Genomic DNA, 15,696 nt, shown 5'->3' with positions numbered 1-15,696 from the left:
AAGCTGACAGCAAACTTGCATAACATCAAGAGGCGTCACCCAGATGAAACCTCAAGAGGGCTGAAACAGAGAAGATGCATCAGCTCAAAATAAATCAAAACAGCATACAGTAAAGACAAAATAAAAGCCACACGCCACTGTTTACCCATTACATAGATGCAAACAGGTAGTTTATTAGTTATCTATTATTATTTCAGTCTTCCGTTGCATTTTGGGAGATGGTAATCAGAATTCTTTCATTCTGAAAATAACACAAGAAGCAACACAAAACATGACACGGTAACATCTGGCATTATCTGTAGTATCTCCACTTCGCCTGCACTGAGACTGAGAGTTCAAAGATTCATCAAAAATAGAAGACTGAGGCTACTGTGTGCCTCGCCAAACACGACGAGTACGAGTCTTTCCAAAAAGGAATCCATAACATCAGAGGGACTGAATTTAAAGCATTAAAATACACGAGGGGTCCCGCCCACCCATCACTGACTGCACTGGGTATACTTCAGAAATGTAACATGGTAGGTTACTGATGCTGATTACATATTGTAAGAGAAAGTGTCGGAGTATTTACAGATATGGCTGTTTTTGACATTAAACTGATGCTGGAGACGTTTAAAAACAACCATGAAATGTAGAACAAACATGGAGTACGCGCTACAGCTAGCTAGCCCGCCATTAGCCACAGAACACAACACATCGTGAGTTTTCATTTTCACCTTATCATCTTCAAGATCACTGCTAGCTAGATATTTAGCTATCTGGGTAAATAGATACGCCACAATCTAGCTACAGTCACCACGTTATAAACATATTTAATCTTCTTAAAGAGTTCTTATGAATCAATGTTGCATTGATGGAACCACAGAATTAAAAATCCATTGCAATCCATTTCTGTGGATTGAACACAAGCCCCTGACCCAACCCGAGCGACCCCCCCAGCTTCTCCTCAGATTTATTCTTGCATCTCTGTTATGAGGCCTAACGAAGGAGATCAGAAAAACGCTGCAAAAAACAAACTGCACACAGGAAACACAATATTTTGGTGCAGCCACTTTGTGCCGCCGCTGGTTGCAGCTCTCATCCTCCCACTGAGTTCTGCAGCTGATCGATACCCTGCGTGCTGACGCTAACGTAGCTAAGTGTACCAGTGTGGCTAAAAATAGCATGAGCCTGATGCATTACATCACTGAGGGAATGGGGCCTTAGCTGTCTGCCTGCCAGACTATCCATCTAGCCTCGTGTCCAACACACTTAACCTCCACCTCTCCCCTCCTCCAGCACCCCATCTCCCATCCTTTTCCTCTACCAGCGACTCCCTCTCCATCCTCTGTTCCACCCTTCATCTCATCTCCCCCTCCTCCTCCTCCTCCTCCCTTCTCCTTCACCTCCCCCTTCTCTCTAACAGCTACCGGTCTGATCTAGCTGGTTCCAGCCTCAGCCTGCACCCTGGGTGTTTCCTCTTATGTCTTTGTTCAGAGAGAGATAAAGCAAAAGAAAAGAGGAATATGATATTGTCATTTCACCCTTACTCCCTTCATCAATTTCTCACGGAAGCAATCACTTCAAGCAACTTCAGTCCTCGACACCATCACACCGCCTCTTCCCATTCGTAGGTGACCATTTCACACAATTCTAGCAACCTTCGCAAAGGCAGCATAAATATGTCAAATTGCATATCGACCCATAAAGTACAAGTATGCCTGCTTTAAACAGAGAAAGGTGGCTGGAAACCGTCTTCATTTCAGTGCCACTCTCATTCATTTTTTCTTGCCTGATACTGTCAAGCAGGAGCGAGAATCATCATCTGCTCTCGTGCTGCAGCCTCACGGGACATGCGTGCGTGTTGTTTATGTGCTGAAGCACACGGGACAGCCAGTCGCAAGAAGCGGGTCACACTGGGATGGCTGATAGCTGGGTTAGTGGGCCAGTGTGTGGAGAAAGAGGAGAGATTTAACATTTGCTGACAGGACATGTGAGCTTGTTAAAATAAAAATAAGTGAGGAACAAAAACAGACGAGCTGCCGCGTCACACTTGGGATGGAAAATGAACAAATGTCACTGGTCGAACGCCGTTTTGAGGCACACACTTGAGTCTCTCACTTTAACAGAGCCACTGTTAGTATATTTTCGATGTTTCGAGCCTCACTGGACACCAACTTACTGTGCATTCGTGCTAATGAGTAGCTCTCTCAAGTGTTGTTGGAATAGCATGCCCATCTCTTTAAGGTCAGGGTGTAGAAGTAAAGTTCACGGGTGTTTTGGGTTGAACCTCAGGCTGAGGCTTACTTGCTGAGCCAGCTGTTGGCAAATAAACACCCACTCCCCTTTAGTCTGTTTCACATTCAAACAACCACAACACTGCATCTACATTTGCTTACGTGAGCACACGCCGCGTTACGGTAATAGATGCTTTTGTGCTTCTGCGAAGCAGGGAGGGACGATATCAAGAGCTTTCACCGTGCATTTTGGGAAGGAGCCTGCAAGCGTCGGAGTTTCATCGTGATGCGGTGTGACACAGCAATAGGGGACTGTCAGCACTTTGAGTATGAGGCAGCTAAAACAAGCTCAAACAAGTTTACAGTGTCATTAGTGTCATTGTTTCAAGTCGAGGGAATGCGGAAACCAAAGCACAGCCCAGATTTGTTCAGTTTAGTCTGTAGCTTTGAAGGCAACACCTAATGCCCTGTACGAGGTATCTTTCTGTTTTACTACATTACAAAAGAAGCTAGATCAGTGCATATTTTCAAGAGCATCTTAAATTGTGATTGTTTTAAATAGTCTTTCCTTAAATGTGATGTTTCCTTTGTAGTGTGAAGACTAAAGCTAATGGTAGATGCAGACAGACATGCAGATAAAAACAGCTCCCAATGACATTTTTGCTGTTGCTGTATCTCCTACCAACACTCATGCTAAACTCATACAGAGACCAGCGCTCATGCCAACTCCCCCATACAGAAGATCTCAGCAGTACCACCCACATTTAGCTGCATTCCAGCAGGCCTCCTCCTCTCTTCTCCCATTCACACTTCAGTCAAAGAGTGTCTGCTGCTGGGAACCTGCTTTCCATCACACCAGGGCTACTTTCAAGAAGCCTCTTGAATTTCCTTCCTCAACATCTGGTGTGAACCAGTCTGGAGAGCAGACAGGGATCTCTTTGGGCTGCAAGGAACGAGACGCACGCACAAGGATTCATGTGCGTACACACACCTATAAAAACACAGCTGCTCAGGGTCAGCTCCCTGAACACACACACTCAATGGGTCTACTTTGCTCTGCCACAAACCTCTATGTGTGCTTTAGTGCATACATGACGAGGGTGTATACCAACCCACAAATAGACTTCTCCGGTCTACTGCCATGCTATTCTGGGTCAACAGATGAGATGCCACACAGCAAAACGTCATGAAAACATGACCAGTGTTCAGTTAGATTCACAAATGGTTCTGTGAAAGGAATTTCTCTGTTTTGTGCCTTTCAAAGCCCTTCAGTCTCAATGAGATGCACATCTTAAAGGATTTTTATTCCCTCAACAGCACAGACCATCTTTAAATTTCCATGTGCAACGGATTCATGTAACATGGTTTTCTAACATATGCACAAGTATGCTGACATGATTATGAGAGCCCCATGTGAGTTACATCACAGGTAAGACTTAAGCTACTCGTGTTTGCGAGAAAGCACACAGACCTTTTTATGGTGACCTGTTGCATCACTTCCTGATCGGGAGCAGGGCAGGTGAGGGCAGGTCTGATAATTTCGATCAGAGAACCTACAGAAACCTACACAGACCCACTAAAGCAACTTCATCCACTGCCGTCCAACAGGTCATCGATCCAGGAGAGATCCCTTTCATACACATGGGCTCATCTGCAGCAGCTCTCTGTGTCGGTCAATGGCTGACTGTAGGGCCAATCAATATGCAAAGAGTCTGATCAAGTTAAACACTGTATGCCCATTCATGCTGCTTCTGCACACAAATCCACTGTACACTGTGCTTTGGTACCTCACTGTGCAATTCAGACTTAATCTGAGCCACAGCTGTACTATAATACACTGCATAATGTCTCCATTGGCCCCCTTCAACTACCCAGCCTCGACTAACTTACACAGTTCTTGATAGACTCAGTCCAACAGTAGTAATTTAACTGCAATCTATTTTACAATTTTGTATTCAGCTACTTAGATTAATCTGCACTAGAGGACTTCTTGATTGGCCAATCAGATTCTGTACACCAGGGGGAAAGATGTTAACAGCTTTAACATCTCTACGGTTGGATTCACACAAAGAATAAGAGACGGAGGATTTCACCTAAACCGCTTCAGTCTGGACTGAAGTGCAGCAACTTCTTAGTGTGCTCCAAAAAGGTCTGGTCATAAAAAAGCAGAGCTCAGGGGATTCATTGAGCAGGCACTTCATTCAGAGCTCCTGTTGAACTTGGCTCTGGCTGTGGAGCTACAGTGACCCCCACAGGTCAGAAACACCCTGAGCTGGAGGCTGGGGTTGCGTTTGTGATGCTATGTATTCTGTATGTGTGTATATGGTGGAGTGAGTTAAATGAATGGCCATGCGCGCATACGGCCATCTGTGTATGCTTATGTATGTTTGAGGCTTCATTAACGAGAGCATATGCGTGTGTTACGTAACGATGACATCAAAGAGCTGGCTCTGCTTCTTCACAATATTGCGAACATTTGTGTGTGCATCTAAGTGTGCGTACGTGAGAGCGTATTCACGTGAATGTGCTGGAATATGTGTATCTCTGTGTTTATCTGCGTATGTTTGCCTCGTCTTTGTTCCTGTTGCTAAGATATGTCTCGTTTGTGAGCTACTGCCCTCACAGTCGGCAGCGCGCCTGCTGTTGTCATCATCATAAACTCATAAATTATTAAATTATACTCAGAATAAGACTGAGATCCAAGCAAAGCAAAAAACAAACTGACAAAGTAGGCTGATTTGTTGATAAGCCAAGAACAAAAGACCTTATTATAGATACAGTTTTACTTGATTACCACTAGCCATTTCCTTCCTCCATTCAGCATTTCCTAATTCTTTGAGGAAGTTAGGCGACTCTCATTTTCTATTTCAGGCCATTAAGCTGGCATCACAGAGCTCTCTCTCTCTCTCTCCATCTGTCTCTCTCTCTCTCTCTCTGCATGAGAAGACCTCGAACAAATTTCAAGGCTTCAGCAGAATCTTCACGAATAATGAATTCATGTCAATATAAATATTAACAGTGCAACATGGGTAAAAACAGATATTATTAATGGCATGCTGTGTCATATATTACAACAACTGGGGAACATGCTGTTTAGCCTAACCTAGAAAAGCAGTGCAAACATCAAGCTAGAGTGGCAACACTCCTGACCTCAACAGTTTCAGGGTAAAGCATGTTTTCACTTCTCTAAACCTCCACTCTGCACACAAAGGTCTGCCAAGACAAGCTGTCGAACTCCAAAAATAGAGCAGGATACCGGGGACTTTGACGAATGTAGACTCCCACTTTGTTTATCATTCACAGTGTCAGTAGCCTTTTGATCAAGTCCTTGATGACAAACTGAACGACTCCACGGATTTAGGTAAAAGGTGAAAGGAGAGTCTGGGAAGTGCACCACTAAGCAGACCGACGCTGAAGATGGTTTTGTTTTAAAGTGATTTCTTTAAGCCGGTACATTTGCAACACTTTAAATTGTTAAGATATGAGTCTGTCATAATAAAATAAGATTCCAGGGGTGCCAGCACCTGATAAATGATACAAGCCCTTGGTTTGACTTGCTACAAGTGATTGTGCATCCAGATATTGATGTGTTCATTGTATTTATCGACTGAAGCAGGTAATGAATGGGAAGTCAACACGTTATAGCTAAAGATAAACAATGTATTTAGTTAATTCAGAGATTCTGTAGGTGCACAGAGCACAGTGAGCTGTTTAAACACACATTTCATATAGAAATATGTTACTACTTATTGAAGCTGAGTGTCTGTGCTTTTGTGAATGACTTGTTACGTTGTCTCAAGGTGTATATAACTGAGAAATCAGAAATAACTGCACTCGGTATGGACAGCTTGGAGGATCTGCTGCTGAATGTGTGCGGTCTCCTGTCTCACAGCTACCTGGCAAGGCAGGAGCTAGCTGTAGGGCCAACATGAAGGTGAATGGCAGCGGTGGCCTCAATGTTTACTGTGCTTTTTCTGGAAATAGAGGAAAGTTCATGGAAGTGTTTCTAGGGTCACCAGCTGTTAGGACAACACACATTTGGCAAAAATGAGTGAATGAACTTCCAGAGTCCAGGAAGGGCAGAGTCTGGCGCAACACAAAGGGTAGTTGGAGTAACAGCAGTTAATTCAACTTTTCATGGATACATAACCATAACTGCTTGTAACCTATGCAAAAGCACAGTAAATGCACATGATTATACTGAAAATACTAAACAATTAAATGCATTATTCCCTTATTATTCATCAAAGTAGTGAACAAAGTGAGTTCATGGCTGAAGATAATCAGTTTCATATTACTGGCCTGTAATGGCCAGTGGCTTGGATTAGCGAAAAATTGCATGTGTGAGTTTCATCGTGATGCCAACGTCACAATGTCAGCCACATAGGACTAATGTCTCACCAGCCTGGTTAGACGAGACAGAGTCATGAATAACTGCTGCCTTTAAGGTATTTGAGCAACAGTACATGGGTGAGGGATACTTGGAACGGTTAAATTTCTATTACGACAAATCAAATTGTTGACGTTCACCCATGCATCAATTGGACACGGTGTGACCTGATGAGACATGACTACGCAAAGGAGTTGAACATTCAAAGTATTTGTGATCTGCGGTCATGCTGTACGTGACAAAGAGAAGGTAAAAAAAAATCTAGAACTTGAGCTGATCGTTTAATTCCGTGGTGCAGATTTTAGGGTTTATAATGTAAAACCACTGTGTGAGGTCGACCTTCTACCACATACAGGTGTGAGTTTGAGTCTCAGTCTCGTATCCCTTTCAGTGCTCTTTTCTTTATCCAGCCTACACAAAAGATGAAGACTATCAGGCTAAAATAGACTACAGAACACATGACACATGAAATCTCACTATTTTTTTAGATCAGTACAAAATGTCAAACATCTTCAGACGCTGTGTCTGCAAAAGAGGACGGATTGCTTGCTGTTTAATCAGATTTTCTATTTGCAGTAAATGGTCCACAAACCAAACACTGCAAGCACTACACATTTGGAACTGATAAACAGTTAGTTGGGGTGACTGTGAGGTGTCATTGATATAAACAACACAGGTTTCAAAACTTTCCAAAAAGCCTGATTTGCACATGTTTTTTGGGAAATAAATGTGTTCAACACATTTGACAGGCCTCAAGGAAAGACGTGAGAGACAAGAAAACTCCACAGGGTACCTTTAAGGACTGGCAGTGATTCAACTATTGATGATGTTATTATACTTTGATGAAAACGGTGCTGGCAGACATCCTGATGTTTGGGGAGTCTGTGAGAGCAAGATCAGGGTCTGTCACCACTTTAAGGAAAAGCAACATGTGAAAATATCGTCATTGCTCAAACTGATGAGTCACACAGGATGTGAGCAGCCACTTTTGTGAAGAGGGAGAGGGAGAGACAGAGCGAGACAGACTTTTTGCAGCTTGTAATGTCACAGCTCCCAGCTAAGCCCAGCAGCAGCCAGAATGATAAAGGGGGCAGAGAATAGAAACAGCGACATTACTCATCATTTTATGAAATAAAGGTGAGGTGAGAGGAAGAGGAAAAAGCCAGGGGGGCAGAAAGACAGATGAAAGTGGAACAGGAAAATGCAGACATGAAAGAAAATTTTAGAGGGAAAAATTAGGCATTAGTTTGTGCGGTCTCGCCTCATTTTTCAGTATCGGGCGGAAGAGAGAAGGTCACAGTGAACAGTGAGAAGAAAGATGCTGCAGAGACGGATCAGATGAAGAGGAGAGGAGTGAGGGCAACACCAGGCACAAGGTGCTGGAACAGCCAGTAATGTGAGTCTCCCAAGAGGCCGTCTTCACCTCTCTGCTGTCCTGTCCACACACACACACACACACACACACACAAACACACACACAGTAACACAGGCCCTGACTGCTGATACTTTATACCCCTCCATCACTTGCCTGCCATTAGCTCAGGCTGACAGACAGTAAAGAGCTTAGAACTGCATTAAAATCTTATCAAGGGCATGCTGCATACTTTACTTTTTTTTTTTTATTATAACTTCAAGCAAAAACGATATCTGAAGAGTACAGAAAACAACATCTTTATTAAAGCCTTAAGGGACCTTTTACTCAACATATCTGAGAAAAATAAGTGGCAATCTGAAAGTGGACGGGGGAAGGAATAAGTAAACAGCGGTTTTCATCTCATTCTTTCCCCTCCTCTGCTTTCTCATTTTGTACCCAAGCACTTGTGGGGATAAGCATGAAATACGATAAGATAGGCATATTCTCTGACGTCAACCAGAGAAGTCGACACACGCAGGATCACAAAAACTCTGTTTATTGATTTAATGACTGATTGGTCATGATGGGAACAGATGAAGTTTCTTCAGGAAAAGCAGAGTCACTCACTTCATTTACAAAGACTGTTCTGCAGAAAAGGACGCGGTAAGGTCTCGGATTACGCAACTCATACAACCCCTTCTCGGAGAGCTGAGAAACTGCATGCACGCTCGTCCAAAACATAAATCCCCCCGCCCCTCCCAACAGCAATCAGGCAGCTTCTTTATTCTGCTCGGAGACGGGACGTCAGAGTTGTGGGTGTTGTGAGGGAGGGATAGAAGTTAGTGTTTATACGTGTGTGTGTTTGCGGATTGAGGCGCAGACGTCTGAATGCTGGATCCAGTCCCAGAGCTAACAGGAAATCCTTTATAACCAGAACTAAGAGTCACCTAAACACCTCCCAGATACTGGAATAAAGCACTGGGACCACTGGGGTAAACACTTGACTGAGTGTGTGGGAAAGGCTGTCTGGGATGTGGAGGGCTGTTTAATTACAATGGATGAGAAATCGAATTGTGTTTTGTTTGCAATAGAGATGGAGATTAGATTTTCCTTTCCCACACCGGCACCTGGATACGTGTGTTCGAGCACATGCACACACATCTCTAAAATCCCGTTCTGTATTTGAGAAGGTGGAAGGATTTTAAACAAGGAACACCACTGGACTGTGGAATATTTAAATATGCATGTTCAGTGACGTTCAACAGAATCACATCGTGTTGAAGTAACAGGTCTAAATTGACTGTGGTGCCTGTGATTATCTTAAAGCTGTAAATTCTTACAGTTGGTTTAATGACACTACAGGTACTGACGTACAGTGCTACAGCAGAACCATAACATCTTCGTCACCTTTCCCTGGAAAGGTGGCCAGTAACCCATGTCCGGTCCTGTTAGGAAATATCATTTCATTCTCTTCTGAGGATCTCTTTATCCAAGGTCTCTACTTTTTTATGAAACTGGGGGGAAAGGAATGAATCTAAATGGGATGATAAAGTGCCCTTGGAGGTGAAGAGGATGAGAAAAGGAGAGAGAAGGGGTGAAAGCATCAACTGTCGAGTTGTGCTTTAAAGAAGGCCTCTAATACCCATCAGTGTTGTGACCCTGCAGCCTGCTATTTTCATTGATTTACGTTTTGGTAAAATAAATGCAGATGTATGATCTGTCCCTCGTAGAAAAATTGCATTTAGGCCTACGTATAAAGGTTTTATTGCATTTAGGCCTACGTAAAACTGTAGTCCAAATAAACATTCAGTTCAGGGTGAGGTTTCTTCAACTGAAAATATTTGGGGAGTGAAGCAATGATGTCGTAGAGAAAAGCTACGCAATGTGTTTCATTTTAATGGACTTGTAATGTTCAAGAAACATAATTTCACAGAGGTAAAAATTGTATTGGGGGGACACAAAAACAATCAATGAACAAAGAGCTGCTTCTCAGAAAGATCACAAAATTCTCAGTTTATAAAATATGTCTTCAGTAACCCACCAAAACTTGCATGAACATGTGCACAAATATAGACTGTACTTACATCCTGTTTCAATGTTAGTTAATTATTGAATTTGATCTCTCTTTACCAAAGATAATTTGGCTTTATTGCTGCATGTGTGATGAGCCCTGACATGACGACACACACAAAATCCCCACGCACATAAACATACATACACTCATACGACCAGGTGAGGCTCACTTACACAGTACATATGCACTGGGTAAATTTCCACTCTACACAGGCAATCTTCAGTTGTCTTGCTGAGGGGAGGACAAGCTGCTGGCCGGTCACCACACAACCTCTGATGTGACAAAGACGTGCGTGCACACACAACCACACACACACACACACACAAAACCACAATTGTTCACAGTGAGAGGACTCTCCCTTGAGGTAGTGGATGGACAAATCATTATCATCTCTCAGTAGGAGGCCTGATGTCTATATCCATGTCAGTGGCCGCTATCAGTTTGCCTCTCTGACAGCTACAAGACACATTTCCTGCTTTCACTTAGGGAAACGGTAGTGACCGAACTAAAGCAACTAACTTGCTGTGTGTTATGTGGCCCAACTGACATAAACAATCAGTATATAATTAATTGATTTTCAGTTTTTGATTATGCTGCCCACAGGTACGTGGGAACACCGAATGTGAGATGAAACATATCCCTCTCACTACTGTGGCCTTTATTCTCTGGTTCCCTGACAATAGAGCTATTGTTGCTTTTATGAAGGTAGCTTGTAATTTGTTCTTTGGAAAGAGAAGCAAAATCTGAGGATATGAAAACATGTGATGTCTGGAAACGAGGAGGAGACGGAACTTCATCGAGAACAAGATAAAAGGAGAAACTAAATGCTCTTTATTTGGAGCTTGCCTCCTCCTCTCTTCCTTGTCATACTCATGTTTTCGTTAGTGGCTGAAATGTAATACCCTTGGTGTGACATTTTCTAACTAGAAACTACATACTGAGACAGTAAAACAATTAAAAACTACATAAATTGAAGCACAAGCTTCCACTTTCTCTGTCTCCTCCATTTGCTCTCAACTCTCAGACCCACCCGAGGGGTGGGATGTTATTCTAGTTCTTCTAGCTGACTGTAGCTGTTGCAGAGAGAAATAAATCAAACGGGCAGCTTTAATTTTCTCCCCACAGAGGGCAGCGTCAGTGACTAATTACAGCCCAGCCACCACAGATGGAGAGCCCTCTCTGTCAGAGGTGGTTGGAGCTGGACCTGACAGTTCAAATCAATGGTGGAGTGCAAGCAAGGCTGAGACCAACAAGTTCAGGAGACATTTCTGTCACTAATTACATATCTCCTATCAAAGGTGCAAGATCTTTGTCCTTCTTTATCGACACATTTAACACTAATCGCTTCCTAATGGCCACTTTTGGGATGCATTCCACACTCAAAAAGACAAAAGTTTAACAGCAGAGGACTGGCTTTAAACTAGCAATGAAATGTCACTGTAGTGCTGAGCAACAGAGCTGAGAGCTCAGATAAATCCTTACAAACACAGACTCACATCTCATGTTGCATCAAAAATATGAATTGATCTCTACAGAGATACTTCAACAAGTGCTGTTTACATGTCAAATGAAGTCAATATGAAAATTCATTTTGTTTGCTTTCATTATCTATGCACATTATATGATATTTTCCTGAAAAGAGGCAGGATATTTTACACATTTTACTTATCCTTTAGCCTCTAAATCCATTGTAAGGCAATAAGTAAGTCAGTACAGATTGACTTACTACTTGACTTTACTCCTGTGCTTAACCCTTTGAGAAAACAAAATGGAACTAGGAAAGCGTCCTTCCTATTAAAACATTGAATGTAGGATAAAATTTTCCAATGATTCAGGTGATTTCTGCAAGGATCAAACACAGCACTGAATAGTAAGGACAATTCATCATGTTGTAGAATTCATTCAATTGCACACGTCGCCTTGTGCATGCACGTTTTAACAAAGAAGGGTGAGTCAGTCATGATGATCTACTAATTTTTTTGGCTGCAAGAATACTGGATAGAGAAGAAAAGACATCAGCTCCCGTGCATTTATATAAAAAGGAAGTTTTGTTTTTTCTGTTTCTAGCGTACCACCTCACATCTAAGATTAAGTGCATACTTAGGTGAAGACTGACGTCAATTGGTCTATTTTAATTCTGCACATCCTGTTCTGTGAGCCAACTATTACCTCCATAATATTCCCAGCTGTGCCAGATTTCCATTTACAGGGTACATCTTACTACCAGAGAGCCCATTCTGTTAGGCCTTCAGTCAGGGATTCAAGCAGGCCTTCGTCGACTGGCCTTGAGCAGGATGCCACAGAAACACACCCCTGTATTTTATAAACTATAGCACATGTGCGCATCCAGGGAAGAGGGCCTTAACCTGCAGTACAGTACCAACGAGGAATCAGAACAGGACGGAATTTTCCATTCAAAACCCTTTTAGGTTCAGGGGCTCTGCCTGGGCCATAAACAGGTTGAGCCTAAGGTGGTTAGCCCCCAACGACAGTCTGCTTTAGTAGGGGCTCGTGTTTGTCAACCAAAGAGAGGGGGGACCAGTGGAAAATTACCAGTCCCGCACTCGCTCACGCACACACACATGCACACATACACACACAGACATTGCCGGGACCAGCTGAGAGACTGACCTGCAGCCACGTATCTATCTCGCTCATTGCTTATGTGACAGCTTGCGTGTTTAATGGGCGAGGGTGCGGGGGGCATGGTTGCGTTGTCAGGACGCGCCGGCCCGCAAGCTACGCAACCACATTCGATGATGTGTGTTCACGTCTATGTATATGTGTGTGTGCGTGTGTGTGCACTCGTTAATAATATTTTAATATAGAGGAGTTTGTGCGTGTGTGTGTTTTTAATGTTTCTGTCATTATTTGATGAAAGTGAAGGTGTGTGTTGCACTACCCGCATTACAGCTGTGTTCATGCGTGTGAGCTACCGATCCATTCAGCACAGAGAGATTAATGCCTCTATAACAATTTGCAAAGGTTCCCTATCCATCTGCACTTAAGGCCATATAGAGAATCTGTATATTAATGGATGAAAATGCCACAGAAACTGATGCCGATGGTAGAGTATGAAGGTCTCAGCCTTCATAAGCTGTGAATTGAGGGTGTTAGCGCTCATTGTGACCTTTACTGTAAAGCACTGTAGCACTACACGAGATCTGAGCAGAACTGTATTACCTGGGTTCCAAGGCAGCTCAGCATCATGTGAGTGAGCAGTTTGGCAGCAAACATGGGGAAACGGGAGCACAGCACGTGGGATATAATGGCCAATGCAAAGCCTGAGGAAGGAGAAGTGAGAACCAATGTTAATGATAAATTTACAAATTATTTATATAAACCAGGAGTGGCTATTTATAGCAATGTGGGAGGAATGTGGAAGATAAAACTCAAAAGAAAAAGAAAGCTGAAGAGAAAGGCAAGTAGGCAGTCGGCAAACACAAAAGTCTCAGGACAACAAGTGAAGATGTATGAAAAGGAGAACACGCAGACGGGGTGTGTTTTGTACCTGAGATGCAGATAAATCCCGAGGCATAGAAGGCGTCGTTGTAGGATGCAAGAGTGGCAAACTCCGCGTAGGCCGTGTAGATAGACAGGTGGGAGCAGGCACATTCCACATAGTTCCCACTCTCTTTCACAACCCTGCAGTATTGACCATCCGAGGACCAACTAGAGGAGAGAGGAGAGGAAGAGGCATCATGTTTATGAGTTTGTCCAATTCTTCTTTCACTGTGTCACCTTTACCATGTCAAAGTTGATGTGCAGCGAACCAGAACATTACAATCATGTTTGTGCTGTATTCGGTTGAACAATTAACAGCCTGGAATTGAGTGAGCCGCTTTCGAAACGCAAAACTTCTGCATTGTAACATGTAGTTGGGCATTCCATTCTCAGCACCCAAGTCATACTGCAACATTGACCTTTTCCCTGTCAGTGACTTTGCCGTCATCGTCCTGCAGCTCTGGCCAAACCAAACCTGCCAATTCTTGACTTGTAACAGTGTGTTCCAGCCAAGTCTCATTCCACGCCCCAGGAATGTCCTCAACAAACCAACTCTGAGTGGGAAGATTCAGAGTGGAGTGGACTGAATGTGCAGATATGGAACAGAAACATGCGACTTCCCCCATAGCCACAGGGAGGCCTTACTGGGAGGCTTTAGCCTGTCACTTAGCAAACAATATGAAGTTATTTGTGCAGTATCAGGGAGAGGCTACTTATTTGAGATAAATAACAATTTGTTAAAGGAAAAAAATTTCAATAGGCATAAACTAGAATAAAGAACTTAAGCCACTGATATAACCATGCAACACTGAAGTAATTCATGGTCATATTACCGAGAACAGAAGCATTTTGTGTGTCTTGTTTACAGTTTATTTAGTATGGCTGAGCGTGCACCTGAATCTGCATCTGTGGTGGATTACCTTGCAGTGGTCTGGTTCCAGAGAAGGCACAGAGACCGGCCTGGTTTAACTTGCTGACCAGGGGTGTGAATACGATACACCACCTCGTTGCCATCCTCTAGGGGTCGTGACCCTCTGTCCTGGAGGCTGGCTGAGAATACCTAGATATAAACAAAAGAAGAGGGTTCAACTGTTGAACTAAAAAATTAATGGCTGATTATACTGGAGTAATACTGCCACCTGCTGTTTTTGATTAAAACACATTTTCCGAGACAAATGTGAAGCGTAATCATCTCAGTGTCTCCCTACCTTCCCATTGAGAGCAGTGGTTGTATCATTGATGAGAAACCAGTGTTCGGTTCTAAACTCAGTCAGCTGAATCCGGCTGAGGTTGCCACAGTCTGCGGTCGAGACTGCTGGTACTGCCAGCAGAGTATCTGGGAGCTGGAAGAAGTCTGCATTACGGCCCCTGAATTTGTGTCCATTGATCTGTGTGGGGTACCACTGGAAGGCAGAGATGGTCATATACGGACATGTTTCCAGGATGGTGCCCCTTCTAGAAAAATCACACAAAGAAAAACATTTGTAATAGCAAATCCTTGTGGTTTTGATGGAACATGTAGTGTTTCTCTGTAAAGTCCAACATCTTGAACAGCTTGGAATTCTAAAGAGGGACATCCACATCCCTCTTTTCACTCTTTTTGCTGATGGACACTCACATCTCACACTGACTGTGCGCCAGCAGGGAGAACGCAAATCGCTCGACCACCCCAGCAAGGTGGCTGAGGCCTCTGGTGTCCACTCTGCTGGGATTGGCCAAGGCACACAGCAGGTCATAGGTCAAATTGCGGCTACTTTCCTGTAAAGGCGTCCTCTCTGCCTCTGCAAGCACCTGGCTCAGGGGAAACAGGGACAAACAGAGAAGTAGATACAGACATTTTTTTCAGTATTTGCAGTCAAGCGAAAATGCACTGAGAAACAGTTCAGAGTTGTACTGTTTGCAAGTTTATGCCCCTGATATACTGTGTGTGTGTGTGTGATCTGAATTTCAGTGCAGTATTTATCTTCTCCACCTCTTCTGGCTCTGTCACTTTCTTTGGTTTAGGCCTCAGTGTTATGCAGCTTTTATACTGAATTAATGCCTCTTTTTCTAAACTGTCTCCTTCCCTTCTCTCTTTGTGCTCCCACGTATCCTCATGCTGTGTAACTCATTTCTGCCGTCTCTGCTCTCTGTTCCGTCCCCCGCACACTCCGTCATA

General features: G+C 43.4%; 1 protein-coding gene across 2 annotated transcripts in view; it reads right to left on the bottom strand.

Moving 5' to 3' along the window:
• The window catches only part of adgrv1 (adhesion G protein-coupled receptor V1), a 105,756-nt gene that overhangs the window by 42,837 nt on the left and 47,223 nt on the right, over positions 1–15,696 (bottom strand). For both annotated transcript variants that reach the window (XM_041937413.1, XM_041937415.1), the window contains 5 exons: positions 15,157–15,329; positions 14,747–14,993; positions 14,459–14,598; positions 13,546–13,706; positions 13,218–13,318 (listed from right to left, as the gene is read on the bottom strand). In XM_041937413.1, coding sequence (XP_041793347.1) covers positions 13,218–13,318; positions 13,546–13,706; positions 14,459–14,598; positions 14,747–14,993; positions 15,157–15,329 — 822 coding nt within the window. The remainder of the gene's footprint in view (positions 1–13,217; positions 13,319–13,545; positions 13,707–14,458; positions 14,599–14,746; positions 14,994–15,156; positions 15,330–15,696) is intronic.

Source organism: Chelmon rostratus, chromosome 5, assembly GCF_017976325.1.
Source record: "Chelmon rostratus isolate fCheRos1 chromosome 5, fCheRos1.pri, whole genome shotgun sequence".
NCBI classification, from domain to species: Eukaryota; Metazoa; Chordata; class Actinopteri; order Chaetodontiformes; family Chaetodontidae; genus Chelmon; species Chelmon rostratus.
Note: the sequence above shows the minus strand (reverse complement) of the source record. Positions and strands in the feature narration are given on the sequence as shown.